Below are 27,739 nucleotides of genomic sequence, written 5' to 3' on the forward strand. Positions count from 1 at the left end.
GGGCTCAGGCTCCCTTCCTCCACCCATACCCACCAGGAAGGAGCTGCTTTGGGCATGTTGGAGGGGAGGTAGGGGGTGGGGGCAGGACTTTCCCTACCCTGATCCCTCCAGAGCTTCATTCTTCAGGCACCCCAAGCATGCTCCTCTGTCTGGCACTACAGCCTTTCCACCAGAGCTTTGGGCAGCCCTGCAGGGTTTTTGTGGGGAGGGGAAGGGGGAGGTTTGATATATTGGAGGGGAAGGAGGGGGAGGATTCCACAAACCCAAACCCATCTAGGTCCAGTTTGCTTTGGTTTGGTTTTCTTTTTTTCTTCCTTCTCATCCCTTTCCCCCTGTGCTTCTCCCAAGTGAAAAGGTGAATTTCCAGTGGCAGCAATCCATGCCTTATACTACTTAATGTTGCATATCAGTGCTGGGTCTTAGTGCTGATAAGAATTCTTGGCAAGATTTATATCTATAGATATCTATATATAAAAGAAGGAAAAAAAAAAAAAAATAGGGGGGAGGGAACTCTTCAGCCAATGCTGATTCTATTTTCTTAGCTGCTGTTAGACCTAACCCCAAACCAAGCCCTGGACAGGGTTGTGTTCCCCCCAGTTTGGATCTAAATTGCCTAGTGACAAAAAATTTCCATTTTTCAGCCCCTCCTCCGCCCCTTTCTTTGTTGTTGTTGTTGTGTGAATATCAATATTTAGGCACTTGGGAGAGCTGTTCTGTAAGCTTGAAGACAACCTGGTTGCAACCAACAGGAAAAGGAACAAAAAAAAAAAGGTCTCTGTTGCTGCATAAAACCCCTCAGAGGTTGCTCATTGGAAACTTTGGTTTGGGTTTTGGGGTTGTTTGGTTTCTCTTTGTCTCTTAAGAGCTAAATGGAGATGAGAGGAGGTTGGCTTGAGGGTCACATTTGGGTCTGTTTCCTTCTGAGATGCTTTGGATGGGGAGATGTGGAGAGAGAAAGAGAAGTGGAGTGCATTTTATTTTTGCAGTTGGAAATACTATGGAAAAAAAAATTTAATTCAGTTCTTTACCTGTGTGGAGGTTTTTTGAGGGCTGGGGTTTTTTTCCCTCCCCTCTTCTGCCTGTTTTTATCTTGTTGAGGACTTTGGTGCTGCTAAATCACCAGGGAAGAGTTTGGATTAAAAAAAAAAAAATCACAAAAAATAAACCTTCTCCAGATGTCCTTTTGGAAGCCTGAATGCTCCACAGGTTCTTCCCAGTGCTTCCCAAGCTTTCCCTTCAGCTGATGGGGCTGGGAGGAGGAGCAGAAGAGTGAAACTTGGGTGGTTTAAAAGCTTTGTCAAAACCTTTTTGGATTCCCTCCCCCTCTGCCCTAAATCCAGGGGGCAGCTTGGAGCTTGGAATTCCAGCACAATGGGTAGGGGAGACTTAAAATAAACCTTCAAATCCCAGACAAAGCTTCTTTTGAAGGTGTAGAACTTAAAACAAAAGGGAACCTGCACATACTCTGCCTCACCAAGGTTGCTCCCCCAGCAAAGCCAGACCAGAATGGAATCAAAGCTCACAAGCAGAATTGGTTGGGAGGCTTTAGGAGTGAAGCAGCAAACAGCAGGTGGATGCTCAGGGCTTCAAACTGCTTTTGACATTGGTTTTTTTTCCCTCTCTGGAGAGTTGCAGATAACTTCTGGAGGTGTTTCCTGCCTGTCTGTTGGTGTAAAGTTAGAGAGGAATGCCCCAGGAGAAGGCTGGGTGTGGTAAATGCCAGAACTTCTCCTTCCCTTGGGGTCCAAATGGTTCTGGACTGGGCTGGTTAAGGTTAGGTAGCTGTTCAAAGAAGGTCTTTCCACCTTTCCTCCTCCCCCAGCTCTGTGGTCCCCTCCCTGCAGGAAAAAACACAACAATAACAGCAACAACAGCAACAAAAAAAACAACTTAAAAACCCAAGCAAAAAATTGAACCACAACAACAAAAAATAAACTAAAAAAAACCCCACTAAAACCCAACTAAAAAAAAATCTAAAACCCAACCAAAAAAACCTAAAACCCAATTAAAAAAAAAAACACTAAAACCCAACTAAAAAAAAATCTAAAACCCAACCAAAAACACCTAAAACCCAATTAAAAAAAACACTAAAACCCAACTAAAAAAAATCTAAAACCCAACCAAAAACACCTAAAACCCAATTAAAAAAAAATATAAAACCCAACTAAAAAAAAATCTAAAACCCAATTAAAAAAAATCTAAAACCCAATTAAGAAAATCTAAAACCCAATTTTAAAAAATCTTAAAACCCAATTAAAAAAAAAATCTTAAAACCCAATTTAAAAAAAATCTTAAAACCCAATTAAAAAAAAAATCTTAAAACCCAATTAAAAAAAAAATCTTAAAACCCAATTAAAAAAAAAATCTTAAAACCCAATTAAAAAAAAAATATTAAAACCCAATTAAAAAAAAAATCTTAAAACCCAATTAAAAAAAAAATCTTAAAACCCAATTAAAAAAAAAATCTTAAAACCCAATTAAAAAAAAAATCTTAAAACCCAATTAAAAAAAAAATCTTAAAACCCAATTAAAAAAAAAATCTTAAAACTCAATGAAAAAAAAAAGGAAAAAAAAGAAACCAAACAAAAACCTTAGAATCCAACAAAAAAAACTTAAAAACCTGACCAAAAATATAAAAACTCCACAAAAACCTTAAAACACAGAAAAAAAATAAACCCACAACAACAAATCAAAGCACAACAACAAAAAACTAAAAAAAAGCAAACAAAACTTTAAAATCCAATCCCCCTCCCCCCAAAATTAAAACCCTTAAAATCTAACAAAAAAACCCTAAACCCCCAACAACCCCAGAGCAAAGCTCCCTGGGCTGGAACAGGCTCAGCCTTGGCTACAACCTAAAGCTTAAATCCCTGGGGAGGTGTGAAGGAGGGAGGAGAGGCTTTGGCCACTCTTCCAAGACCAAAGCTTTGCTTTCATTCTCCTGCTGCCCTCTGTGAGCTTCCTGCCCCCCAGGGGCTCTGAGTTGTGCCACCAGAGCTGTCCCAAAGGGAGACTCCCCCAGGGGCTCTGAGTTGTGCCACCAGAGCTGTCCCAAAGGGAGACTCCCCCAGGGGCTCTGAGTTGTGCCACCAGAGCTGTCCCAAAGGGAGACTCCCCCAGGAGCTCTGAGTTGTGCCACCAGAGCTGTCCCAGAGGGAGACTCCCCCAGGGGCTCTGAGTTGTGCCACCAGAGCTGTCCCAAAGGGAGACTCCCCCAGGGGCTCTGAGTTGTGCCACCAGAGCTGTCCCAGAGGGAGACTCCCCCAGGAGCTCTGAGTTGTGCCACCAGAGCTGTCCCAGAGGGAGACTCCCCCAGGAGCTCTGAGTTGTGCCACCAGAGCTGTCCCAGAGGGAGACTCCCCCAGGGGCTCTGAGTTGTGCCACCAGAGCTGTCCCAAAGGGAGACTCCCCCAGGGGCTCTGAGTTGTGCCACCAGAGCTGTCCCAGAGGGAGACTCCCCCAGGAGCTCTGAGTTGTGCCACCAGAGCTGTCCCAGAGGGAGACTCCCCCAGGGGCTCTGAGTTGTGCCACCAGAGCTGTCCCAGAGGGAGACTCCCCCAGGAGCTCTGAGTTGTGCCACCAGAGCTGTCCCAGAGGGAGACTCCCCCAGGAGCTCTGAGTTGTGCCACCAGAACTGTCCCACAGCCACCTCCTTGATCTTCTGGAATTCCAACACAAATCAAAGCTCTGTTTGTTACTTTAAGACTCCCTCACACCCCAACCCTGAAGGTGCTGCTCCCCGGTCTTGCCCTGCAACACAAACCTCCTCTTCTCCTTCAGGTGGAGCATCCAGCAGGGTGTCCTGGCCCTACCCCACCCCCAACCCCTCCACTTGCTTCGCTGCAGAGCTGCTGCATGAGCTGGTTTGACATTGCTCGGGCGCTGCTTGCTTCCCCCCTCTCCTGGGGAGAGGGTTTAGAGCAGCGTTGGTTCTTGCAAGCCATAATTAACCTTTCTTGGAGACCTTGCAACTGCAGGATTTTATAATACAGTCAAATAATGAAAGACACCACAAAAAACAAAACCCCAAACCCAACAACTATTGTACTTAGATTTTAGCAACTTGTGAAATAAACCCTGGATTTTCATTTGAAAGCTGTGTTGCAGTGTGGGAGCTGTGTGCTTGCTTTTGATTTGATTATTTTTTTGTTTGTTTGTTTTTAAAGAATCTAATTTAGCAGAGAATGCAGGGGCTGGGAAGGGACCTCTGGAACTCACCCATTCCAACCCCCTGTGCTCCAGCAGGGCACCCACAGCAGCTTCCCGAGGGTGGGGTTGGAAGCTCTGCAGAGCAGGAGACTCCACAACCTCTCTGGGCAGCCTGCTCCAGGCCTCCAGCAGGTTTCTCCTCCTGCTCAGATGGAACCTCCTGGACTCCACTTCGTGCCCATTGCCCCTTGTCCTGTCCCTGATCACCACTCAGCAGAGTGTGGCTCCAGCCTCTTGCCCTCCACAGCTCCTTTAGCTCTTGCTGAGCATTGTTCTGGGGCTGCTCTTCTCCAGGCTCTCAGCCCCAGGGCTCTCAGCCTTTGCTCCTCATAGAGCTGTTCCAGGCTATTCCTCTGGACTCTCTCCAGCAGTTCTCTGTCTCTTGAACTGGGGAGCCCAGACCTGCACCCAGTTCTCCAGATGTGGCCTCACCAGGGCTGAGATGCAGAGGAAGACCTTGGTTCAGGATTGGACAAGGATCAGGAGGCTTTCCCATGTGTCCTGTGAGGACCGTGGGACACCCTTGGGCTCACCCCCAGCTCTCTTGGCCAAGCCTCCCTGCGCAGGGGGGCAGGAATCCTTCCCCCATCCCATGGCTATCTGGGAGCAAAGGAGCACCAGCAAAAGCAGGGAGCTGCTGCTGTGGGGTTCAACCCAAACATCCCCCCTTGCTAGGGTGCCCTTTGCCCCCCACCCAACATCCCACTGGGTGGCATTGGCTTTGCCATCTGCCAAGTCATTAAGTGCTTGCTGCATCTGAGGGATTATGGCTGCTGATTAGAGCTTAAGGCACAAGTGACCCTGATCTGAAGCGGCTGAAAAACCCTCCTGGGGGGTCCTCACCCTACTCCTGGGACCCCTAGAGCTGGGGAGGTTGGCTGCGTGCTGTGGGGGGTTGGGGTGGGAAGGGCTGTGGGTGGGGGGAACACTGCCCAGGGCATGTTCACTGCTGGGTGCAGCTTCTGGGGGCACATTTGCACACGGGAGTGTCAGTGGTGCCCAGGGACAGGGCAAGGGGCACAAAGTGGAACACAGAAGGTTCCACCTGAGCAGGAGGAGAAACTTCTTTGGTGTGAGGCTGCTGGAGCCCTTCAGCAGCTGCCCAGAGAGGTTGTGGAGTCTCCTTCTGTGGAGAGCTTCCAACCACCCCTGGACACTGTGCTCCTGGGCAAGCTGCTGGGGGTGAGCTCCAGAGGTTCCCTTCCAGCCCCTCCCTGCGGGGGTTCTGAGTTCCGCCGCTCCGGCCGCAGCTCGGCGCTGCCCTTCCAGATGCTGCCGGCGGCGATCGCCCGGGGCGGGGGAGGGGGGGGGGCGGGCGGCTGGAGGGCCTGGGGGTGTCTGTCACGTGACGATGCCGCAGAGCACTTCCGCTGCGCGCGTCGGAAGTGACGTCGTGCGCGGCCGGCGGGATGGCGGCACCGAAGGTGAAGCAGGACATGGCCCCGCCGGGGGGGTACGGACCTATCGACTACAAGAGGCACCTCCCCCGACGAGGCCTCTCAGGTGGGCGGCGGCCGGGGAGCGGGGCCGGGGGCCGGGCCCGAGAGGTCCGCCGAAGAGCCCCGGCCCGGCCCGACCGGCGTCCCCCGGTGCCTCTGGTGCTCAGCCCTCACCCTCTCCCTCTCCCACCCTCGCCGTGCAGGTTACAGCCTCTTTGCCATTGGCATCGGCAGCCTCTTGCTGGGCTACTACACCCTTGTCAAGTGGAACCGGGAGCGCAGGTGCCGCCTCACGTCCCGGGGTCTCCCCCGGTCTCACCCCGCGACTTTCCTCCCTTATCGCTCCGCCCCTCCCGGTTTCCCCTCCCACGATTCCCTCCCCGCCTCCTCTTTGCCCCAGCTCCGGCTTCCCTTACGCTACCCCCTGGGTCTCACCGGTTCTCCTGCCTCCTCCTCGCCGTCCCGCAACCGCCCCGCGGTTCCCTGCCCGGGATTTGCTCTCCCCACATCCTCGGACCCCTCCTCGGCCCCCGCAGTGCTCCCCTACAGCCCCCCCCAGGGCTCTAACCCCGGCCCTGTCCCGCCGCAGGCGGCTGCTGATCGAGGAGCTGGAGTCGCGGATTGCGCTGATGCCGCTGCTGCAGGCGGAGTCGGACCGCAGGTACCGAAGGAGGGGAGGTTGGGCCGAGGGGACCCTCACAGAGCAACGATTCCCCCTGCTCGGGGCTCAGCCTCCCCCTCTCTCGCAGAACCCTGCGGCTGCTGCGGCAGAACCTGGACGAGGAGGCCAAAATCATGAAGGATGTTCCTGGCTGGAAGGTTTGTGACTCCCCAGGTTGGGAGGTGCTGTGCTGGAGGCTGCCCGTCAGTGATCCCTGAGGCACCCGGGGCAGGACCCCAACCCCAGGGGCAAGAACCTTAACTATGGGAGCAGGACCCCAGCCTGGGGCAGGCACCCAGCTGGAGCAGGAAGCAGCTGGGGCAGGAACCAAACCATCCTGGTGGGTTTGGGGCCACCTTGGTTCTCCTGGAAAGCTCAGAAGCCGTGGAGCAGCCACCCCTGGAAGCACAGCGTGAGGGTGAAGCTCATTGCCCACCCTGCAGGCAATGCACCTGGGAGGGGGCAGGGCGGGAGGGCTGCTCCCCTGTGTCCCCCCAGCCCCTCCCAGCACTCTCCCCCTTTGCCAGGTGGGTGAATCTCGGTTCCACACTGACCGCTGGGTGACCCCCACGGCGGATGAGCTCTACTACCTGCGCCCCTCCAGCGAGCTGGACAACGAGAAGTTTGGGCTGCAGTACTACGTCTGAGCATGGCACCAGCCCTGGCACTGTCCCCTCTGGCACCACCCCAGCTGCCTGTCCCACTCTCCTGTTATTAAACCCCCCTGCCCTGTGGTGTTGGATGTGGTCTCCTGTGTGTTCCTGGCCCCTTTGGACACCCCTGGGCTGTTTGTGGCTCTTCCCTGCTCCAGCCCATCCAGGGGGCCCGGGGTCTGACTCTCAGGGCTGTGGCTTGGGTGGGATTTTGGGGTTGGGGGCTGCTGCTATAGGTTGCTGGTGACTGGGGGCAGGGGAGGGTTTGTGCCACAACCAGCCAAGTGGGGCTTGGGTGCCCACACTGCCAACCCTGCCTGTGTCCTGCAGGGGGGATGCGGCCCTCTGAGTCCTGAAGGTAATTGAGGGTCAGGGGGAACCACTCTGAGCTCTGGCAAAGGGTCTGTGGGGTCAGTGAGGGCCACTCCAAGCTTGCCCTGCAGTCACTGACCCCAGATGTAGCCTACCCCTGGGGCGTGGGAAGCTGAAACCCACCCGTGTGGGGTCTTTGGTGCATTCCCCTTGCTCGGGGGAAGGGGCAAAGGGACTTCCCGGTGTCACTGTGGGCTAACGGGGAGCTTGGGGCGGGCTGGGGGCCGGGACGATGCTCCCGGTGGATGGAGAGAGGCTGGGGGCGGGAGGTGGGGGGGCCAAGCGGGGCGGGGGCAAACCGGAGCCACCTCCCCCGGGCGGCACCGCTAAGCAGCGGCGGGATCTGCGCTGCCACCGCTCTCGCTGTCTCGTTCTGCTGCCCGCTATGAGCTCTGCGACCGCTCCCGTTCGGGACCCTCCCCGGTACCTCAGGTGAGAACGGGACCCCCCCCCACCGGGAGCCCCCACCTCCCCGTCCCGTGTGTGGGGAGAACTGGCAGCCCTGACAACTGGCGGGGGGGGGGGGATGGATACCGGGGTCTCCCCCGTGCTGCCACTCACCGTGCGCTTGCACCGGGGCTGCCAGGGTTCCCCCCTCCTCGGTACCACCGGGACCCCCGCAGTAGGTCCCCTCCTCTGGCTCACCCTGGGCTGGTCCCTGCTGTCTGCAGGGATGTGGCCAGTGTCGGCTCCCCGCGAGACGCGGGGGAAACCCCGAGGAGGGTACTGGGGGTCCCGGTGGTGAGGCAGGACCCTCCGCTGCCCCGAGACCCCCACCTTGGGTCCGCTCCTGCTCACTCCGTGATGCTTCTCTGGGCAGGGACACGTCACCTCCGTGCCCCGACGCTGTCCCCACGCGTGTCCCCCGGGACGGTTGGTACCCCCGAGTCCATTTCCCCCTTCCTCGGCTTCTCGCACCCCCCGAGCTGGGGGGGGGGGGCGGGGGGGTGCTAGGGGGGCCGGTACCCAAATAGCCTCCGTTGCCAGAGCAACCGCATCCCGGATCTCCATGGCTGCGGCGGGGACGGCTCCGGCAGCGGCCCCAGCGCCGAGCGGAGCCGCGGGGGAACCGGCCGTGGCGGGGCGGGGAACGGGGACACCCTGCTCCCGGGCAGGGACGGTCCCGCGGTGGGGATGCGGCGGTGCCGCAGCCGAGATGGGCGCGGGAGGGACCGAGCAGCGGTCAGGGAGCTGGGATGTGGAACAGGGATGCACAATCGGGATGCGGAGCTGGGGTATGGAGCCGAAGGGTGGAACTGAGATCCACAGTTGGGATGTGAAGTAGGGAGATGGAGCTGGGATATGAGAGAACGATGCACAATTGGGATGTGGAACTGGGATACGGAGCCAGGATGTGAAACAGGGAAGCACATTTGGGATGTAGAGCCGGAATATGGAGCTGGGATGCAGAGCCCGGCGTGCCTTGTTCCTGGGGTCAGGGAACGGGGGGGACGGACGGACACACAGGAGGGATGCTTTTGAAACATCCCCCCCCGCGCCCCCCATCAGCTCTTCTGCTCCCCGTGAGGTCCTTGCCGCAGCAGCCGCCCACCGTCCCCTCCGGGGGACACCGATAACTGGGATGAACTGGGACAGAGTGGGCTCCACAGGGTCTCTCCTGGGCTCTGAGGGGTATTTCCCCCCAGGCCCTACACCAAACCCAACCTACGAATCCCCGGGGAGGGCTCCCTGCACCCCACCCCAAGGCATTTGCGGGGGATGCTGCTGCTATGCGGGCAGCGAGCCAGGAGCCTGGGAGCCCCGCGACGTGTGTCTCCCCCTCGCTGGGGACAGTGCCAGGACAGCGGGAGCCAGCCCGGGCCGGGGCCCAGGTTTTGCTGCCAGCAGCGATTAGGGGACAATGTTCCCGGAGCAGATCGGGGGTGGGTGTCAGCGCCCGGACGTGTCTTTTGTTGGGTGACCAACAACACAGCTGCGCTGGCACCGGGGTGGGGGGCATAGGGGGCTGGCTTTGGCCTTTTTTCCCCTCTCATTTGCCCACAGGACCCGGCGGTGGGGCTGGGGCTGGGCTGGGACTCACTAGAGGGCACCAAAGGATTGGGGACAGGGATGGGATGGGATGGGATGGGATGGGATGGGATGGGATGGGATGGGATGGGATGGGTGGGGATGGATGAGATAGGATGGGCTAGATGGGATACGATGGGGCAGGATCGGGTTTTTATGGGGATCTACCAGGGTATTGGGGGCACCTGGGGAACTGCCAGGACATGCGGGGGGGTGCGAATGTTGGGGGGATGCCTGTAGGGTCAGCCAGAGGATGTGGGGTCAATGAGATCTGTCAGCACGGCCAGGGGAGGGGTCTGTGGGGTCTCTGGGATCTGCCAAAGCCAACAGGGCATGGTGGGTCTCTGGCGTCTGTCAGGAGAGCCAGGGAACGGGAAGCAGGAGGTGGGGGGTTGAGCCAGGGTGGGCAGGGAATTGAGGGAGGTCCTTGGGACCTGCCAGGACACTCAGAGGACAGCCTGGTGTGGGTTCTACTGGGCATGGGGGCTCTGGGACCTGCCAGGACACCAGGGAACATGGCTGGTCCACGGGGTCAGCCTGGACAGTGTGGGACCACCCCACAGCCAGGGACTCAGCAGGACCCCAGCCCCATAACCAGCCCCTGGAGCCGGTGACACGCAGCACATGTCAGGGGGACAGCAGGTCCCCTCCTTGGGGACCCAGCAAGATGTGAGTGTCCCCCCCAAAACAGCATGACCAGGGCTGGGGCACCCCGATTTCAACCACGGGGCTGTGGGATTTTATCCCTGGGCCACCAGGATCCTAATGTTGGCCTCTTGTGGGGCCGGATCCGGCAGAGGCTGTTCGCTGGGTGCAGGTGAGCCAACAGATGTGAGCAATTATTGTCCAACCCGGAGCCTCCTCGGCCCTGCCAGCTCCTGGGCTGGGCAGTGGAGGAACAACCGCAGCATTGTTCCCTTTTATGTAACAGCCGCGGCCCCCCCAGCCCGGGGACGCTGCCAGAGCTGCGCCTCGCACCACATGCAGCCCCCACCCCACGGTGCTGAGCCCCCACACCTGAGTGTCCCCAGCCCCGACCCCACCCTCAACCCTACAAGGCCCCAGCCCACCGGCCAGGTGCCCCCGAGCGTCCCCCGCCCCAGAACCAGGGGCAGAGAGAGGTCCCAAGGGGCTTGGTGCCAAAGGTGGGGGGCGCCGTGGTCCTTACCGCTGTCTGCTCCCCCTGCAGCAGGGCAGAGGCTGAGGCCATCGAGAAGGAGCTGCTGGAGGATTACCGTTTCGGGAGGCAGCAGCTGATTGAGATCTGGGGACACGCCTGTGCCATGGCTGTCACCAAGGTGAGGTGACCAACAGGGCTGGGGACACCGCGCTGGGGCTGGGGGCTTCTCTGCCAGCCGCTCTCCCACCCTCGCCTTGGCCCTCTGCCAGCCCTGGTGTCCATCCTGCCCTAGACCACGGGGCCAGGGGACAGCCAGGGCTGGTGGCAGACCCCAAAGGGGACAGAAGCTCCAACCTTGCCAAGGCTTTAGCCCCTCCCGAGTGGCTTCTCTTTGTCTGCCCCTGGGGTGAGTTTTGCTCACCTGGGGCTGGGGGGTACATGGCAGGGGAGGGGATGCTCAGCCCTCCCTGTGGTGTTGTCAATGCCAGGCACTGCCTGCCCTTGTGTGCAGGAAGGAAGATACTGGGGGGCTCCCCATGCCCCCCCATGCCTTAGCAATGCTGCCCCACTGCTGGGAGAACTGGGGGCTGAGGCTGGATGTGAGGAAGAGGAGGAGGAGGCAGCATCAAGGGCAGCTTTGTGCCTTGGAGCCCAGGAGCTCCTTGCCCGCCTGGCTCAGCTTTTCCGTCGGAGGTGTCTGGGCTGTACCCTGCCCTCCCCTGCTCCAAGGGCAGAGGAGTTTCCTGAGCAGGGAAATATTTGGGTGTCGGAAGCTTTCTGGATCCTGGGATTGCCTCGGGGCTGCTCCTGATGCCATGGTATGGGGCTGGCCACCCCTTCAGGGACCCCCACATGGCAGCATCCCTGGCACCACTGCCAGCTGTGCTAAGGATCCTCCTCTTGGGACCAAGCATCCTCTTCCTCCTTTTCCTCCTGATGGGGCTGAGCCCAAGAGATCATCCATGGACCCCAGCTTGGGCATCCCAGCTCAGGGTCCCCAGCATTGTGCCCTCCTGGCATGTCCCCAGGAGGCAGCTGGCAGCATGGGCAGCACTGGGGCAGGACCAGGGCCAGGCAAGCATAGCTCTGGCTGGGCCCTGCTGCGCTGGGTCGCTGGCGCTCGGACGGGCACAGGAGCCAGGCTCTGAGAGCAGGAAAAATCCTGTCAGGGGATAAACAGAACCTCCCTGGGCAGCTGCTGCTGTGTGCAGTGTCGCCACCTCCCTGCCTGCTGGCCAGGAGCCCTGTCCTGCATGGGCATCATCCCTGTCCTGGGCATCGTCCTCAACCCACCTTGGGCACCTTCCCCATCCCACCATGGGCACCATCCTCATCCAACTGCAGGGACTCTTGGCATTCCACCATGGGCATCATCTTCATTCCAGTGTTGGCACTGTCAGCATTCCACCATGGGCATCATCCTCACCTTACTGTGGGCACTGTTGGCACTGCACTACAGGGATCATCCTCATCCCACCATGGGCACCATCCTCATCCCCCTATGGACATCATCCTCATTCCATTGTGGACACCATCTGCATCCCACCATGGGCACCAACTGCACCCAACCCTGGGCATCACCTTCAGTCCGATATGGTGCCCATCCCCATCCCACCATGCTGCCTGCCCAGCAGCACATCCCCACTTATGGATTCATTTGCCCCTCAACCCCCAGTGCCCCTGCCCCATGCCCAGCTCTGGGTGCCCTCCCCAGGGCTGTGCCAGGGTGGGGACAGGGCTGGGTGGTGGCACAGTGTTCCCCTCCTCTTCTCCTCAGGCCTTCCCTCTGCCGTCGCTGCCACGCAGGCAGCCAACGGTGCTGGTGGTCTGCGGCCCAGCACAGAATGGAGCCATTGGGCTGGTGTGCGCCCGGCACCTGCGGATCTTTGTGGGTACCTCCCTCCCTTCCTCCTCCTCTTCTTCATCCCAGAGTGGTGACAGTCTGCACCACCTCATCCACCCCCTCTGCTCTCTACCCCCAGGACTATGAACCTACAATCTTCTACCCCAAGCGCTCCCCGGACCCCCTCTACCGCGACTTCACCACTCAGTGTGAGAAGATGGACATCCCCTTCCTGTCCTACCTGCCTACCGAGGTGAGCCCCAGGCAGACACCACCACCACCAAAACCATCATCACCACCACCATCACCATCATCACTAACACCATCACCATTAACACCATCACCACCAAAACCATCATCACCACCACCATTAACACCAAAAACCACCACCACTGTCAACACCACCACCGCAATCATCACTATCACCATTAACACCATCACCACCATCAACACCACTAACCATCATCACCCCCACCATCAGCATCATCACCACCACCATTAACAGCAAAACCACCACCACCATCACCACCACCATCATCACTAACACCATCACCATTAACACCATCACCACCAAAACCACTGTCACCACCGTCACCACTGCTGTCACCACCAAAACCACCATCACCTTCACCGCCCCCAGCTGACGTGGTTGGGTTTATTATTCCTCTTTTCCTTCACTTCCTCTTCCCCCTCACCCCCCGCGCCCCATCCCTCCTCACCCCTGCCTGTGCCGGCAGCCCGGGGATGCCATGAAATCCAGCGGCTGCTGCCGCGGCCCCGCCAAGCGCCGGCTCTGTTGTTGTTGGCAGCGCCGCAGCTCGGCGGTAGCAGGAATGCGACCTGAAAGCCTTGCCCTGGCCGGGGCCACGCAGCTCGGCGTGCCGGGCTCTGCCCTCCCGGGCTCTGCCCCCCCGGGCTCTGCCACTCCGCGCTCTGCCCTGCCGCCGCTCCCCCTTCGCGTCCTGCCCCCCCTCCCCCCAACCCTTGGCCCCAGTTTATGGGGGGGATGTTTTTTGGCAGCAGTTCCAGGTGAGGCTCTTGATGGAGAAGGGGATCCCTGTGTGCCGCTCTGTGCCTTCTCCCATTCTCGGGGGGACTTTCTGCTCCCCCTGTGTCACCTCCCACTCCCACCCCACCCCACCCCAGGTGCAGCTGATCAACGATGCATACAACGCCGTGGTGGACGCAGTGCTGGGCGCCGAGGCGGAGGCCAGCGAGGGGAGGGAGCCCTGCGCCGCCATCCTGGCCACCCTCAAGCACGTCCGGATCCCCATCGTCAGCCTGGATGTGCCCTCAGGTCTGGCACCCCCAGCCCGGATGGGACCCTTCAGGCTTCTCACCTGGGTCACCATCATGGCTGTCCCCTGATGCTCTCCTAGGGTGGGAACAACCCTGGAGACTCCTCCACTTTCCCCCTTGGGGACCCCCAACTTTGTCTCCTCGTGGTCCCAGTGTAAGAACAACCGTGGGGACTCCCCCATTTCCCCATTTCCCCCCTGCCCCCCTGCTCAGTGGTGCCCTCCCGCAGTGAGGACAACCCTGGAGTCTCCCCCCTCCACCTTCCCTCCTGGGGACCCCCCACTTTGCTTCCTCATGGTGTAACAACAACCCTGGGACCCACCCCCAGGTTTTCCCCCACCTTGTTGCCCTCCCTTGTAAGAATAACCTTGGGGACCACCCCCAACTTTCCTTCCTGGGGACCCCCCACTTTGTTTTCCCATGGTGTCCTCCCAGGGTTGAGGACAACCCTGGGGACCCCCCCACTTTTCTCGCCCCGCTTCCCCAAGGCCAGCAGCCCCTTGCCAGGCGCTGGGGCTGGCTCTGCAGATGCACTCCGGGCATCCACGGTAAATAACAAACTCCCGGCGCTGAGACATGATGTAATTTGCAAACACCCTGGTGTCTGGTGGCCAGGCCTGGAATTGTCATCAACCCCCCCCGGCCGCGTGTCCTCCCCCCGCCCCCCCACGCCTCCACCAGCCGCAGGAGCAAACAGGAGCCCTCGGCACGGCCGCTGGTGAATCCCCACCAAGAAAAACCCAACCTGATGCCAAAACACAGCCGGAGCCACCACGGTGACGCTGGTGTTGTGGGGGGGACATCCACCGAGAGGGGACACCCACTGTGGGGGGACACGAACCCCATCCAACCCATCTCCACCACCCTGTGGGGGAGGCACCTGCTCCATCCTCCCCATCTCCAATCACCCCTCCCACCAGCTGAGAGCTGCCACCCTGCCCCTTGGGGACCCCTCCACCATGACCAGTCCCCAGCTGCACACAGAAGAGGGTTTGAGGTTAGCCTGGTGGGGGTGTCCTCACTGTGTCACCCTCCCCATCCCACCCCAGTGCCACAGGGCACTTTGTACTCTGCAGCCCTGCAGGGCAGCTGGGGCCGTGGGTACACTGAGATGTGCCCGGCCTCGGCCCTGGCTCCTCACGGTGGGTTTTATTCCCTGGCAGGGTGGGATGTGGAAGCTGGCAGCAGTGGTGGCATCAGCCCCGACGTCCTGGTGTCACTGTCAGCCCCCAAGCAGTGTGCCCGGCGCTTCCTGGGCCGCCAGCACTTCGTGGCTGGGCGCTTCCTCCCCTACGATGTGCAGAAGAAGTTTGAGCTCAACCCCCCTGAGTACCCTGGCACTGAGTGCGTGGTGGCCCTGGCAGCCCCCCGGGAATAAAAGCTTCTGGTGGCTCTTCCCTGGGGGTTGTGTCTCTGTGGGAACATGGGGTGAGGGATGGTGACCTACTAGGAGGGTTTGGGCTGGGGGCTTGTGCCCGGCCCCATGTGCCATCCGTGCTGGGGGGCTTGGCTCCTGTATGGGTTGAGCCCCCCTACGCGTGGTTTACGCTCTGGGACCTGTCACCAACCTGCTTTTGGGGACAGACTTGCTGTGACCGGGGACATGGGCAGCCACTGGTGGCCCACGAGTGGCTGTGGGGTCCCCACACCATCCCCATAATCTGAAACCTTTCAACATGCTGGGGAAGGGTCCCAGGAGCAGTCCCCTGGCTACGGGGTGGTTAATTAACCAGGAGGGTGGGGACAAGCCGCTGCTGGGGACCGTCCCCACCTGTCCCAGTGGAGAAGGTGCTGCTAACCGCCCCCCCCCGGAGCGCTGGGAGCTGCCTCCCCCCAGCACGGTGCAGCTGGAATTCCGGGGAATGCAGGGAATGCGCCGGGATTTCCGCTGGCGGGGCTGCGGGAGGGGGCTGCAGTCCCCAGCTGGGGGGCATTCTGGGGTCACCCTGGGAGGGGGGAGAGGGGTCCTCACTCTGTCACCCTCCCACTCCCCAGCACACCCCAGTGCCACTGGGCACTTTGCATGGGGCAGTCCCCAGCTGGGGGGATATTGGGGTGACACTTGGGGGGGGGGGGGGAGTTTGTCACCCTCCCCCTCCCCATCATACCCCAGTGCCACCGGGCACCTCGCACGGGGCAGCTGGGGGCCATGGGGGCACCGAGTTCTGCCCGGCCTCAGCCGCCGCTCGGCCCCGGGCAGCTCCGGCACACCCCACACGTGGCCCAGGTCACGGCGCGGGCGCCCACCGGCCCCCACCGGCGGGTGCCAGGGGAACGTTGGCACCTTGACCCCAACCGCAGGAGCGCCGGGGCCGGGCTCGCGCCGCTTTTTTCCCTTCCCTCCCTTTTTCGCATTCCCAAACGCATCCAATTTTAGCAGCTCTGCACAAACAAAGCCCTCAGGTTTCCCGGGCTGGGGCGATGATGAGCGCCGCAGCGAAGGCTCCTTCCCGCTCCCCCCCCCCCCCGGCACCCTGCCAGGCCCAGCAGCGCCGGCGGCTGCGGGTGCCAGGACTCTGCCGTCTGACGGCACGAGGGGGAAAGGCCTCCTCCTATATAGCCCCGCGGTGCCATCGCGCTCCCAGTCACCGCCTGACCTGCCACCACCTGCCCGGGCAGCCATGGGCGAGCTGGCGCTGGCCCTCCTGGCTCTTGCCACCCTACATGGTGCCAGGGCATCAGGTAAGACCGGGGCTGCCGTCTAACCGTGGCATGGGGACCCAGCACCCGTGCCGCTGGCATCCCTGCCCTCCCTGGGGCTGGAGGGGCAGGATGAGGATGGGGGCTGAGCACTTGCCAGATGTGTGCTGGGGGACAGATGTGTGCCAGGGTCAGAGGTGTGCCAGGCTCAGAGGTGTACCAAGGCTGTGGACACAGCTGGGGACAGTCCCTCTGGCGTCTGCTGGTGAGGCTCAGGGTGGCTTTGCTCTCCCTGTGGCTGTGTCACCGGAGGGACAGGGACGTGCCCCGTGCCATGCCCCCACCAGCTCTGGCACCGGAGGGCTCAGCACCTGAGGGAAGCCTCGGCCACCCTGGCTGCTCCATGGGGATTTTGTCCCCCGGCCCCGATGAGACCCTCAGCCCCTTGGGGGTATCTGCAAGGTGCCGAGGGCAGCGTCTGCGTGAGACTGAGCTGGGAATGTCCCCAGTCCAGGGACAAAATCCCTCCACGTGCGGGGGCTGTGACAGGTCCCTGCTGCCCCCCAGCTCCCTGCCAACCAGGGAAGGGGACAGGAAGTGGCACGGCTGAGTTCCCCCCACCATGGGATTGCTGCTGGTGGAGGGGTGGTGCCCACTGCGTGGTGCCCGGGGAGGAGGTGCCCCCGTGCTGGCTGCTGTCACCTTGTGCTTCTCCCAGAGCCCCTGGAGAATGACTCGGAGCCGGGCAAGAGCGGAGCAGCAGCCAAGCCCTGGAAAGCAGCCCCCAGCCTGGCAGAGCTCGACCTGGACACGGCAGGTATGGCTGCCCCCAAGCCCCACACAGGACTAGCTGGCATCCAGGACACCCCAAAGGGGCTGCCTGGGGCGATGCGAATCAGTGACCCTCACAGCAGAGATGTGATGTCCACCCCACACCCCCTGTTGCCCTCCATCCCCTCACGCTTCATTCCTCAGTGTGCCCAAGCTGCCCCCAGGCCTGATGGCACCTCGGGGTGCTCAGGGCTGTTGGGGCTGCTCCTCACCCATGAGCTCAGGGCTCTCTTCACCCCAGGCAGAGGAGCTGAGTGGACATCCTGGTTCAACATCGACCACCCTGGTGGGGATGGGGACCACGAGAGCTTGGCTGCCATCCGCTTCTACTATCGTGGGCGCGTCTGCCAGCGGCCAGTGGCCATCCAGGCTCGCACCACTGAGTGGGCACTGCCTGAGGAGGTGGGTGAGGTGGTGCACCTCAGCCCCAAGAAGGGCTTTCAGTGCCTCAACAAGGAGCAGCCTCAGGGCAAGACCTGCTCCAACTACCACATCCGCTTCCTCTGCCCGCTGGGTGAGTGCCTGTCCCCATCCCATGCCCCACCTCACCCCCTGGCACCTTGCTGGGGGGAGGCTCCATGCCCGTTTTTGTGCTTGTCACCCACCCTGCTGCATCCCACTGGATGCTGCTGGAGCTGTGGCTACACCAGAGGCCCTCCTACTCCAGGAGTCACCCCTTGGGTGTATGATGCTGGGCATCATCTCGTGGGCACGGAGTCACCCATGGAGCTGGGTGCGGGTGGTGGGTCCCCAGTTAACACCTCTGCACCCCCCCAGAGCACATCTACTGGTCTCACTGGTCCTCCTGGAGCCCCTGCTCACGCAGCACCTGTGGTACCAGTGGCATCCAGAGCCGTACTCGCCGCTGTGTCAATGCCAAACTGGTGGTTGCCCTCAAGGAGCTCAAGTGCAAGGGCAAAGCTGTGGAGCGTCAGCCATGCAGTGCCGGCCCCTGCCCAGGTAGGGCCCCTAGTGCCCCCCCAGTCCCTCCCCTACCTCCCTTCATGACCCCTACTGCCAACAGTGAGCGGCCCCTGGGGCTGTTGGCATCAGTGAGATGGATCTAGATGGGCACAGGCAGCTGGATGGAGCCTCCCCAGCTGGTGGCCGCCCAGGGCTGGGGGCTGGTGGGGAGTGTGGTGCCCGATGCCCACCTGGTATCTCTCCTCAGAGTCAGTGTGGACGGAGTGGGGCACCTGGAGTCCCTGCACCCACAGCTGTGGCAGCGCCGGGACCCGGGTCCGGCGCCGGAGCTGCAGGAAAGCCAAGAAGGTGCCATGCAGCGGCCGCCCCTCCGAGGTGCAGAAATGCCCCCCCACGCCCTGCCCAGGTACCCTCCCCAGTGCCCCTCACCCGCCTGGCCCCGCTGTTGGCCGTGCCCATGGCCGTAGGGTCTGAGCGCCGGTGCCGCCCCGCAGCCTGCCCTGAGCACACACTGCAGGGCACCATCACCTCCGCCGCCGGCGCGGCACTGCCGGATGCCCACATCTACCTGGAGGGCCACCCCCTGGTGCCCCTGGCCCGCAGCGATGCCCGCGGGCACTTCACTGTGACGGGGCTGTGTGAGGACACTGCTGCCAATGTCAGTGCCCACCGGGAGGGCTTCGCCCCGGGACTGGCACCCATCATCTCCAACGGCTCTGGTGTGGCTGTGGCACACGTGGTGCTGCAGAGGCTGGGTAAGCATCATGGTATGGGGTGGGCACCGAGCTGAGCACCCCTCGAGGGAGCTCCCTGAAGGGGGTTGCCATGTCTCGTTGTACCCTCTGCCACCTTCCGCCCCTGCAGAGAAGCCTTACATGGTGCTGCACCCCAAGGCCAAGGTGCGGGTGGCTGGGCAGGAGGTGACCTTCTGCTGCAAAGCCTCGGGCACCCCCGTGCCCAAGAAGTATTACTGGTGAGCCAAGTCTGGGTGCTGGAAAGCTGAGACTGGTGAGGAAAGGCAGCCCTGGCCACATCCTCACTGTGCCCATCCCCACAGGTACCACAATGGGACACTGCTGGAGAGGAAGGTGCATGGTTACAGCAGCCGCCTGGCACTGAAGGGGCTGGCACTGGAGCAGGCTGGCACCTACCACTGCAAAGCCAGCAGCGAGGCTGGAGCCATCAAATCTGCGCCGGCACAGCTCACGGTGCTGGGTGAGGGCAGGATGGGTTGGGTCACCCTCACCACCACCACACTGGCATGGGCTGTGCGGGGGGAATGCCACCCTAACCCCCCGTGTGTGTCCCTCCATGTCCCCCACAGCCCAGGGCCAGCAGAGCTGCAAGTCAGAGCCCGAGCCCAGCCTGGTGGAGCTGCCCAGCGAGTGCCCACAAGATGCCACCGGCTCCCGGTACTACAACGTGGGTCGCTGCCCACCTGCCCCGTGTGCCAGCGGCATGGGCGGGCACTCGGAGTGCGGGGCGGACGCGGGGCGCTGCTGCGGCGTGCAGAGGATGGAGCTGAGGGACGTCCCCTGCGCAGGCTTCTCGCTGCCCATCAAGGTGGTGGCTGAGTGTGGCTGCGGACCCTGTGCCCAGCCCCGCGTCCTGGTGCAGGGCCGGGTGATGGCGGCCGACACGGGCGAGCCCCTGCGCTTCGGGCAGATCTTCCTGGGCGGGCGGAAGGTTGGCTTCACCGGCTACAAGGGCTCCTTCACCATCGAAGTGCCGCCGGACACCCAGCGCTTGGTGGTTCGCTTCGTGGACCGCCAGCAGAGGTTCGTGGACGCCGTCAAGGTCCTGCCCTTCAACCGCCGCGGCGGCGCCGTCTACCAGGAGGTCAAGATGCTGCGGAAGAAGGAGCCAGTGGAGCTGGACGGCAGCCGGCTCAACGCCATCCCGCTGGGGGAGGACAGCGGCCGGGAGCCCGTCGGGGAGCTCGTTCTTCCCGCTGGAGCCTTCCTCCGTCCCTCCGGGGAGGTCTTCAACGGCACGGTCAAAGCCAGCGTCACCTTCCTGGACCCCAGGGACATGGCGACGGCCAGCGCCGCCTCCAGCGACCTGAGCTTCGCCGACGCCGAGGGGGACATCATCCCCCTGCGCACCTACGGCATGTTCGCCGTGGAGTTCCGGGAGCAGGGCAGCGGCGCCGCGCTGCAGACGGGACCGGTGGAGGTGCGGATGGACGCGGGGCAGGTCTGGATGCCGGAGCACCTGCAGAAGATGAAGCTGTGGTCCTTGAACCCTGAGACGGGCTTGTGGGAGGAGGAAGGAGTCCTCCGGCCGGCCGAGAGGAGCCGGAGGAAGAGGGAGGAGAGGACCTTCCTGGTAGGCAACTTGGAGATCCGGGAGCGGCGCCTCTTCAACCTGGACGTGCCGGAGGACCGCCGCTGCTTCGTGAAGGTCAGGGCTTACAGCAACGAGAAGTTCAACCCTTACGAGCAGCTGGAAGGGGTGGTCGTCAGCCTCATCAACCTGGAGCCCCAGCCCGGCTACCCCACCAACCCCCGGGCCTGGGGGCGCTTCGACAGCGTGGTGACAGGGCCCAACGGCGCCTGCCTGCCAGCCTTCTGCGACGGGCAGCGCCCCGATGCCTACTCAGCCTATGTCACCGCCACACTGGGCGGGGAGGAGCTGGAGGCTGTGGCCTCCAGCCCCAAGCTCAACCCCAACGCCGTTGGGGTGTCCCAGCCCTACCTGGGCAAGTTGGGCTACCGCCGGTCGGACCACGACAACCCCGACCTAAAGAAGACAGTTTTCCAAATCAACGTGGCCAAGCCCGACCCCAACAACGTGGACGAGACCAACGGCCCCGTGTACCCCTACCGCAGCCTGCAGGAGTGCGAGCAGGCGCCGGTGGGCGCCAACCACCTCCGCTTCTACCGCGTGGAGGTGGACAAGTACGAGTACAACGTGGTGCCCTTCAAGGAGAGCGACCTCACCTCCTGGACCGGCGACTACCTCTCGTGGTGGCCCAACCCCCAGGAGTTCAGGGCTTGTTTCATCAAGGTGCAGATCGAGGGGCCGCAGGAGTACATGGTGAGGTCCCGGAACGTGGGGGGCAGCCACCCCCGCACCCGGGGGCAGCTCTACGGGCTGCGGGACACCCGGAGCGTGCGGGACATGATGCTGGAGAACACCTCGGGGGCCTGCGTGGAGTTCAAGTGCAGCGGGATGCTCTTCGACCAGAGCCTGGTGGATCGCACCCTGGTGTCCATCGTCCCCCAAGGCAGCTGCCACCGCAGCTCCGTCAACGGCCTCCTGCGGGACTACCTGAGCCGGCACCCGCCCGTGGCGGACAACAACCACACGGCCGCCTTCAGCATGCTGGCACCCGTGGACCCCCTGGGGCACAACTACGGCATCTACACCGTGACGGACCAGAACCCGCGGCTGGCCAAGGAGATCGCCATCGGCCGCTGCTTCGACGGCACCTCCGACGGCTTCTCGCGGGAGATGAAGGCTGCCGCGGGCACCGCGGTCACCTTCACCTGCCAGGAGCGGCCGGCGGGCAGGGAAAGCTTCTTCCAGCGCCTGCTGACGGCGCCCGCAGAGGCCCTGGATGAGATCCGGCGAGAGATGGGCACTGGGGGGATGCGCGGAGCTCCGCCCGACGTCATGGACTTCGCTTCTGGTGCCCCAGCCCCCACGGCCCCCCGCCGGACCCCCAGCAGCCGGCAAAGGGTGGGCCAGACGCGGGGGCAGTCCTGAGCACCGCGGTGCGCCCCACCCCCGTGCCCCCTCCCTGGCTCAGCTCTGCCCTCCTCTTCCCCGTCGCTTTTACTCATTATTAATTGCCAAGGAGGAGACACGCGTGGGGTGGCACCCTCCTGCCGCGGGGACAGGGGGGGCAGGGACTGCTGGGGTGTAGGCAGGGGGGTGACAGCAGGCAGCCCCCACCAGCCTTGCCCGTTCTCCCCTCACCCAGGTGCTGTCCCTGCCCTTGCCCCCAGCCCTGTGTGGGGCAGCTTTTGGTGCTCAGCCCCTGGGGACCACGGTGCTGGTGGTGCCAGTGGTGGTGGTACTGCTGGTGGTGTCAGTGGTGGTGGTACTGCTGGTGGTGCCAGTGGTGCCAACAGCAGAGTCGTGGCCCCACGGGGGTTATTTAAATAAAATAGAATAAAAGAGGGGGTGGAAGAGAATAGAGGAAGGGGCTGGGATGGGGAGGGGTCCCCTGCCAGGCACTTTGCCCCAAGCCCAATGGTGGAACTCCTGTGTGCCCGTGCCAGGGCTGGTGAGGGCTGAGGGTGGCAGGAGCTGGCAGTGTCCACTGCATCGCTGCCCAGTAGGGCATCTTTTTGGGGAAAAAAGCCTCCTGTGTGCTCTGCCCTGGAATGGTGTGGTGCCAGCTCTCCAGCAATGGTACCAGCTTCTCTGCCATGCTGCCAGCTCTCTGGCCAGTGTCAGTTCTCTGGTCATGACACCAGCTCTCCACTCATGGTACCAGCCCTCTTGACTGTTGTACCAGCTCTCCTGCCATGATGCCAGCTCTCCAGATGGGCACAGGAGCTTGGCAGAATGCAGGGCACCTGGGATGCCAGGCTCAGCCTCCACTACCTGCACCCAAGCTCAGCTCTGAGCCTGACCCTGCACCACTCTGCTGCCACCAGCCCTGTTCCACCCTCGGGGAGCATCTTGCCCTTTATCCCAATCAAAAACCCCCAAACCACCACCAAAAATTCATTTTCCGCCCCCCTTCCCCAAGTGCAGGGACACCCCCCGCCAAGTCCTGGGGTGCACTTGGGCTGGGGGGGAGTTGTGGTGGTAGGAGGTGCCCCCTGGCAGCAGTGCCCAGGGATCTGTACATTATTTATTACCAAAATATAGTTGTGTCCACACCCCCCTGGCTGCTGGGCTTCTCCTGGGGGGATTTGGGGAGGGGGGTCCCCAGATCTCTGTGTGTGTCCTCCCTCTCCCCAAATCCCAGTTCCTCCCCCTCCCTGCACGGTAGCACCGTCCTGGCTGCTCCTGTTCTGTTTGCCTTGGGGCCAGTTCAACCAGTTGGCAATGGTGGGGGGGGAATCCATGCCAGCTCCCTGCGGCCGGGGGACGTGGCAGCCATGGGGGGGAGGGGCGCGGGGGGAGCCCCATCCTTTTTCCCCACCCCCCCACCCCAAGCAGCACCCACTGGGTGTTCCCAGCTGGGGTGATGAGCAGTGTATCCCTCTGTCCATCTGCTGTCTGTCTGTCCCCTTTGGCTCATGGCTCTGGGGTGGTTCCACAGGCGCGTGTGTGCGCCCCCCCGCCCCGTGCCCCCTCCCACCCACAGCTCCCAGTGGATGCTGTAATGGAACACCATGGGTTTGTGAGGCCAAATCCACCACCACCACCACCCCCTCCTTGCTCCCGACACAACAATTTCCCTTTTACAACCCCGGGCTGGCCACACCACAGCATTTTTGTCACCCTCCCGCTGGATGTGGCTGCTCCAGAGATCAAAGGGGACACGGAGCCCCCGGCGGCGCGGGGAGGGGGGAGGAGTGGAGGCAGGAAGGTGTTTGCCGAACCAGTGGCCAAATCCCAGCTCCAATTCCCACCCTGCCTGGATGGGAACCCACCCCGGCCAGATGCTGGCATCTCAAGTGGCTGATGCCACAGCATGAGGCACCCCAAATGCTGGGACCCCATCATGGGGATGCCACCCTCCCAAAAAAAAAATATCCTGGCTGCCACCTGGGCCTGGGTGCTGCCAGCCCATGGGTTCTTGTCCCTGGGTGTTGCTTGTCCCTGGGTGCTGCCAGCCCATGGGTTCTTGTCCCTGGGTGTTGCTTGTCCCTGGGTGCTGCCAGCCCATGGGTTCTTGTCCCTGGGTGCTGTTTATCCCTGGATGCTGCCTGCCTGGGTGCTGCCCCACTGGGAGCCACATCCCCCACCGTGGGGGCAAAGCTGGTGGATGGTCACTTGTGGGCATAGCTGGTGGTAGTGCCAAGCTGTGAGGGAGTTCAGGGAGTCAGGGTGCCAGGACATCAGATGCCACGATGCCAGGGGAAATGCCAGGGGGCAGGGCTGTTTTCCACCATCTGGTTGGCTTGGTCAGAGGCAGCTGTGTGGGGAGGGCAGATGGAAGCAGCTCTGCTGCTATTTATGGCATCAGCAAGAAAAATGGGGCTGAAAAGGACAAAAAGCAGCCAGCTGGAACCCCCCCAGTCTGCAGCCCCTGCCCTGCTCCAGATCCCATCCCAGCACCAGCCAGGGCCCCAGCAGCATGCCAGGGGTGCTCTGGGCATCGAGGCTCTGGGAGAGATGGGTGCAGGGCAGAGCCCAGGGGGTGGCCAAAGGCTCCCACCCCCACTCCCCCCCCACCCCCCGGAACCCAGGGACAGGGAAAGGAGCTCAGGGCACACACAGGGATGTGCCAGGGATGTGGGAGGTCCATGCTGGGTGTCCAGCCCAGCCCCACATTCCCGAGGGCTGGAAATTATCCCAGGGTCAGGGGCTGGGCTGGGGGCTGCCGCCAAAATCCTTCCCCTGCAAGGTGTGGGACCCTCCAGGCAGGCACTGAACTCACAAACCTCATCCTGAGGGTCCTGCACCCTCCAGCCTTGGGGACAAGGACCCTCTTGGTCCCACTCGTGGCCCCAAATTCTCTCTGTGTTAGCTGGGGCCAGACCCAGACCCACTCCACACACACCCCCCCCCCGCCATGTGCTGTGGAGCATCATCAGGTACCAAAATAAACCTCCCCTAGCCCCTCCCAGCTTCCAGGCAGTGCTGAGCTCCATGGTCCAGCCCTGGGCTGAGCATCCCAGGCTGCCAGTTTGGATGGGATTTGTCTGGAATTCTGCTACTCGTCAAGCAGAAGCCACCAGGAAGCAGCCCTGAGTGTCCCACAGGAGCTCTGCAAAGGGGTACCTTGGGGGGGGGGGACCCCAAGGAGCCCTCACATCACGTCTGGGGTGGAGAAACCGAAGTGTTTCTGCACTACAGCAGTTTTGGAGGTCAAAATTGTTCTTTTTTGAAGCCTTCTCAGCCCTTGGGCAGCAGGGAGGCTCCAGGCTCAGCTCCACACCAGGCAGGGAGGGAGGTTGGGGATGGAGGGAGGATCCCCCCCCAGCTTTGGGCAGGTGATGGGGTGAAGTGGGTGCCAGTCATGGGTGACGTGTGGGTGCCACACTGCCCTGCTCCCCACTTTTACCCAGCTCTGGTGCACCCATCCTGCTCTGGAGGTGTCTGGGAGGCAGAGACAGGGCTGGAAGCATCCTGAGATTCCTCCTGGATGGCAGGACCATGGGATGCAGGCGAGGGGGCACAATGAGGACCAAATTCTGTGCCCCACAGTGCTGAGAAAGGTTGGGGGGGAGGGAGGTGGCAGTTCAACTGCTTCTTGTTCCCCCCTGCCCCACACCCCATCCAGCAGCAGGGAAGAGAGAAAGGAACCTGGGAGCCAGCAGTTCCCATCCCAGTTAAGGACATAACCTGCTCAGCACCCTCCCAACATCATCCCCACTTCAGGATGCATCCCTTAAAATCTCAGCTGGCCCCACAGTGAGGAGGGAGCCAGGAAAAGGGGGGTGGGGGGGTCACTGGCTGCTCCCCACCAGCACGTTCCCAGTGCTGGCCTGGAACAAAAGCTGCTCTGGAGCAGCAGCAGTAGTTGGGAGCTGGAAAGTGCCCTGGGAAGCTGCTGCTGCTGCTTTTGCCTTTTCTTTTCTTGTTAAATAATGGAAAATGTAATGACAGGGCTGAAATTAAAATCAGAAAAGCAAAGCAGCCCAAAAGCCAACCCCAAACAGGAGAGAAACCCACGGCAGAGGCTGGGAGGGAACAGCCCCAGGCAAAGGGGAAAGGGAAAAGCCAAGGTGCTGAGCTCCCCAACCCCAAGGGGTGCTCCATCACCTCCCCAGGGACAAGCCATGGAGGTGTGGGGTGCAGAACATCACTGCCACAGCGGGAGCTGAGCCCCTGTGCTAGGCAGAGCCCCCCCAGCAACCCCCAAATGTGCTCCCTCCTCGCTGGCTTCGCTCCTTTGCACCACACCCAGCACTGCTGCTTCAAGGGGCCGCATCCTGCCGGAGCTGCAGCTCCAGGGAGTGGTGCAGAGGGGTCTCCTTTGCCCCTTATCCTAAGTTGGAGCATCCTCAGGGACCCCAAACCACAACATGCCTGGGGATCCCAAACAACAGCAGCCCCAGCAGCCTCAAACTGAGGCATTCCCAGGAATCCAGAACATTCCTGAGCTTCCAGAGCTTCCTTGGACATCCCAAATCAGAACACCTCCAGGGATCTGGAGCATCCCTGGGGACCCCAAACCAGAGTATCCCTGGGGACCTCGAAGAGCAGCATGCCCAGGAACCCCAAACTGGGATATCCCGAGGGATCTGGAGCATTCCTGAGCTTCCAGAGCATCTCTGGGCACCCCAAAATGCAGCATCCCCAGGGACCTCAAACAGGACCATTCCCAGGAATCCAGAGGACGGGACCAAACTGGAGTTTCCCTACAAATCTAAATCATCCAGAGCATTCCTGGGCATCCAGAGTATCCCAGAAGACCCCAAACCAGAGCACCCCTGGGGATTCCCAAACAGCAACATCCCTGGGGACTCCAAACTGGAGCATCTCCAGGTCATCCAGACCATTCCCAAGCATCTGCAGCATCCCTGGGCTTCTGGAGAGCCCCTAGGGACCCCAAACCGGAGCATCCCTGGGCATCCAGCCACGGGGGGGCCACGGGAGGTGCCAGCTCCCCGTCTGTGCCGCGCTGGTGGGGCCAAACTGGATGCAGCTGCTGAATTCCAGGCCGTCTGGCCAAGAGGAGCTGCTCCACTCCCGGCATTCCCTCCGGGAATAACCTGCGGGAGGAGCAGGAAAACAACCAACCCTCAAACACGGGGACGAGCTGGAGGTGATAGACCCCTCCCCAAAAGCCTTCTCAGAGAGGGAACACTGGGAGGGTATCAGGGGAAAGGGGCTGCTGGAAGCTGGGATTGGAGGGGAAAACAGTGGGAAAAGGGAATGAGAGCTGCTGGAAGCACCGAGCTGGAGTCAAGATGCTGCTGGGATGGCGCTGGAGCTGCCCTCATCCAAACACATTCCTCTCCCAGTTGCTTTTGAGATATTTTTATTTTCTTTCTTTCTTCTTCTTTTTTTTTAGGAGCTGCATCTCCGTTTTCTTGTTGTTCAAAAGCAGCTGGGGCTGGAAAATAAGAATAATAAAATCAATAATAATAATAAAAACATCTCTGTTCCCCTTTTCTGGGCTATTTTTGAACTCTTTGGGATCTGTTCCTCTGTAGGCTTCAGCCAATAAATAATAACAACAACATCTCCAGGGGCTGGATGCCACCAGCTCAGCACCCTGCCAGCGCCTTGCACCTCTCCAGAAGCTGAAATCTGGCTCAGAAGCTGCAAATTTGGTAAATATTTGGGGTGTTTTTTTCATTTCAGGGCTTTTTTTTGTTCTTTTTCCTTTTCTTGGTATTTTCTAGCACATGAAGCAGCAGGGGAAAAAATCAATCCAATCTTGAAAGTGGAGCAGCTATTTCTGGAGTAGGTGGAGAGAGGAGGTGCTGAGGGTCAGGATACAACCAGAGCATCCCTAGGCTTGGGGTGCTCCATGCCAGGGATCTTTGCCAGAGCTTGGCTCCCTGGCACAGTAGCAGTGGCAGGGAGGGTGGCACCAGGAGCTACACCCAAAAGTCCCCCAGCTGCAGCCTGGCCTGGGCTGATTCTTTGGTCATTTTAACCAACCTCCATGAGAACCTTTGTGACAATTCAGTGTTG

At 60.9% G+C, this 27,739-nt stretch overlaps 3 protein-coding genes across 3 annotated transcripts; all 3 read left to right on the plus strand.

Moving 5' to 3' along the window:
- Window positions 1–5,601: 5,601 nt before the first annotated feature.
- On the plus strand, window positions 5,602–7,044 carry NDUFA13 (NADH:ubiquinone oxidoreductase subunit A13). Its single transcript, XM_054396223.1, has 5 exons — window positions 5,602–5,712; window positions 5,852–5,930; window positions 6,238–6,309; window positions 6,398–6,467; window positions 6,837–7,044. Exons 1-5 carry the CDS (start codon window positions 5,619–5,621, stop codon window positions 6,954–6,956), a joined length of 435 nt encoding a protein of 144 aa, XP_054252198.1. The 5' UTR covers window positions 5,602–5,618; the 3' UTR covers window positions 6,957–7,044.
- A 522-nt stretch (window positions 7,045–7,566) lies between these two features.
- On the plus strand, window positions 7,567–15,002 carry YJEFN3 (YjeF N-terminal domain containing 3). The gene is made up of 7 exons (XM_054396060.1): window positions 7,567–7,766; window positions 7,826–7,960; window positions 10,555–10,660; window positions 12,260–12,370; window positions 12,465–12,578; window positions 13,472–13,622; window positions 14,788–15,002. The coding sequence occupies exons 1-7, from the start codon at window positions 7,567–7,569 to the stop codon at window positions 15,000–15,002; spliced, it is 1,032 nt and encodes a 343-aa protein (XP_054252035.1).
- Window positions 15,003–16,245: 1,243 nt separating this feature from the next.
- CILP2 (cartilage intermediate layer protein 2) lies at window positions 16,246–21,730 on the plus strand. The gene is made up of 9 exons (XM_054396061.1): window positions 16,246–16,306; window positions 16,983–17,081; window positions 17,337–17,609; window positions 17,873–18,055; window positions 18,267–18,425; window positions 18,514–18,774; window positions 18,884–18,992; window positions 19,077–19,234; window positions 19,344–21,730. Exons 1-9 carry the CDS (start codon window positions 16,246–16,248, stop codon window positions 21,728–21,730), a joined length of 3,690 nt encoding a protein of 1,229 aa, XP_054252036.1.
- The last annotated feature ends 6,009 nt before the right edge of the window (window positions 21,731–27,739 follow it).

This window comes from Indicator indicator, chromosome 36 (genome assembly GCF_027791375.1).
Source record: "Indicator indicator isolate 239-I01 chromosome 36, UM_Iind_1.1, whole genome shotgun sequence".
Classification (NCBI taxonomy): Eukaryota; Metazoa; Chordata; class Aves; order Piciformes; family Indicatoridae; genus Indicator; species Indicator indicator.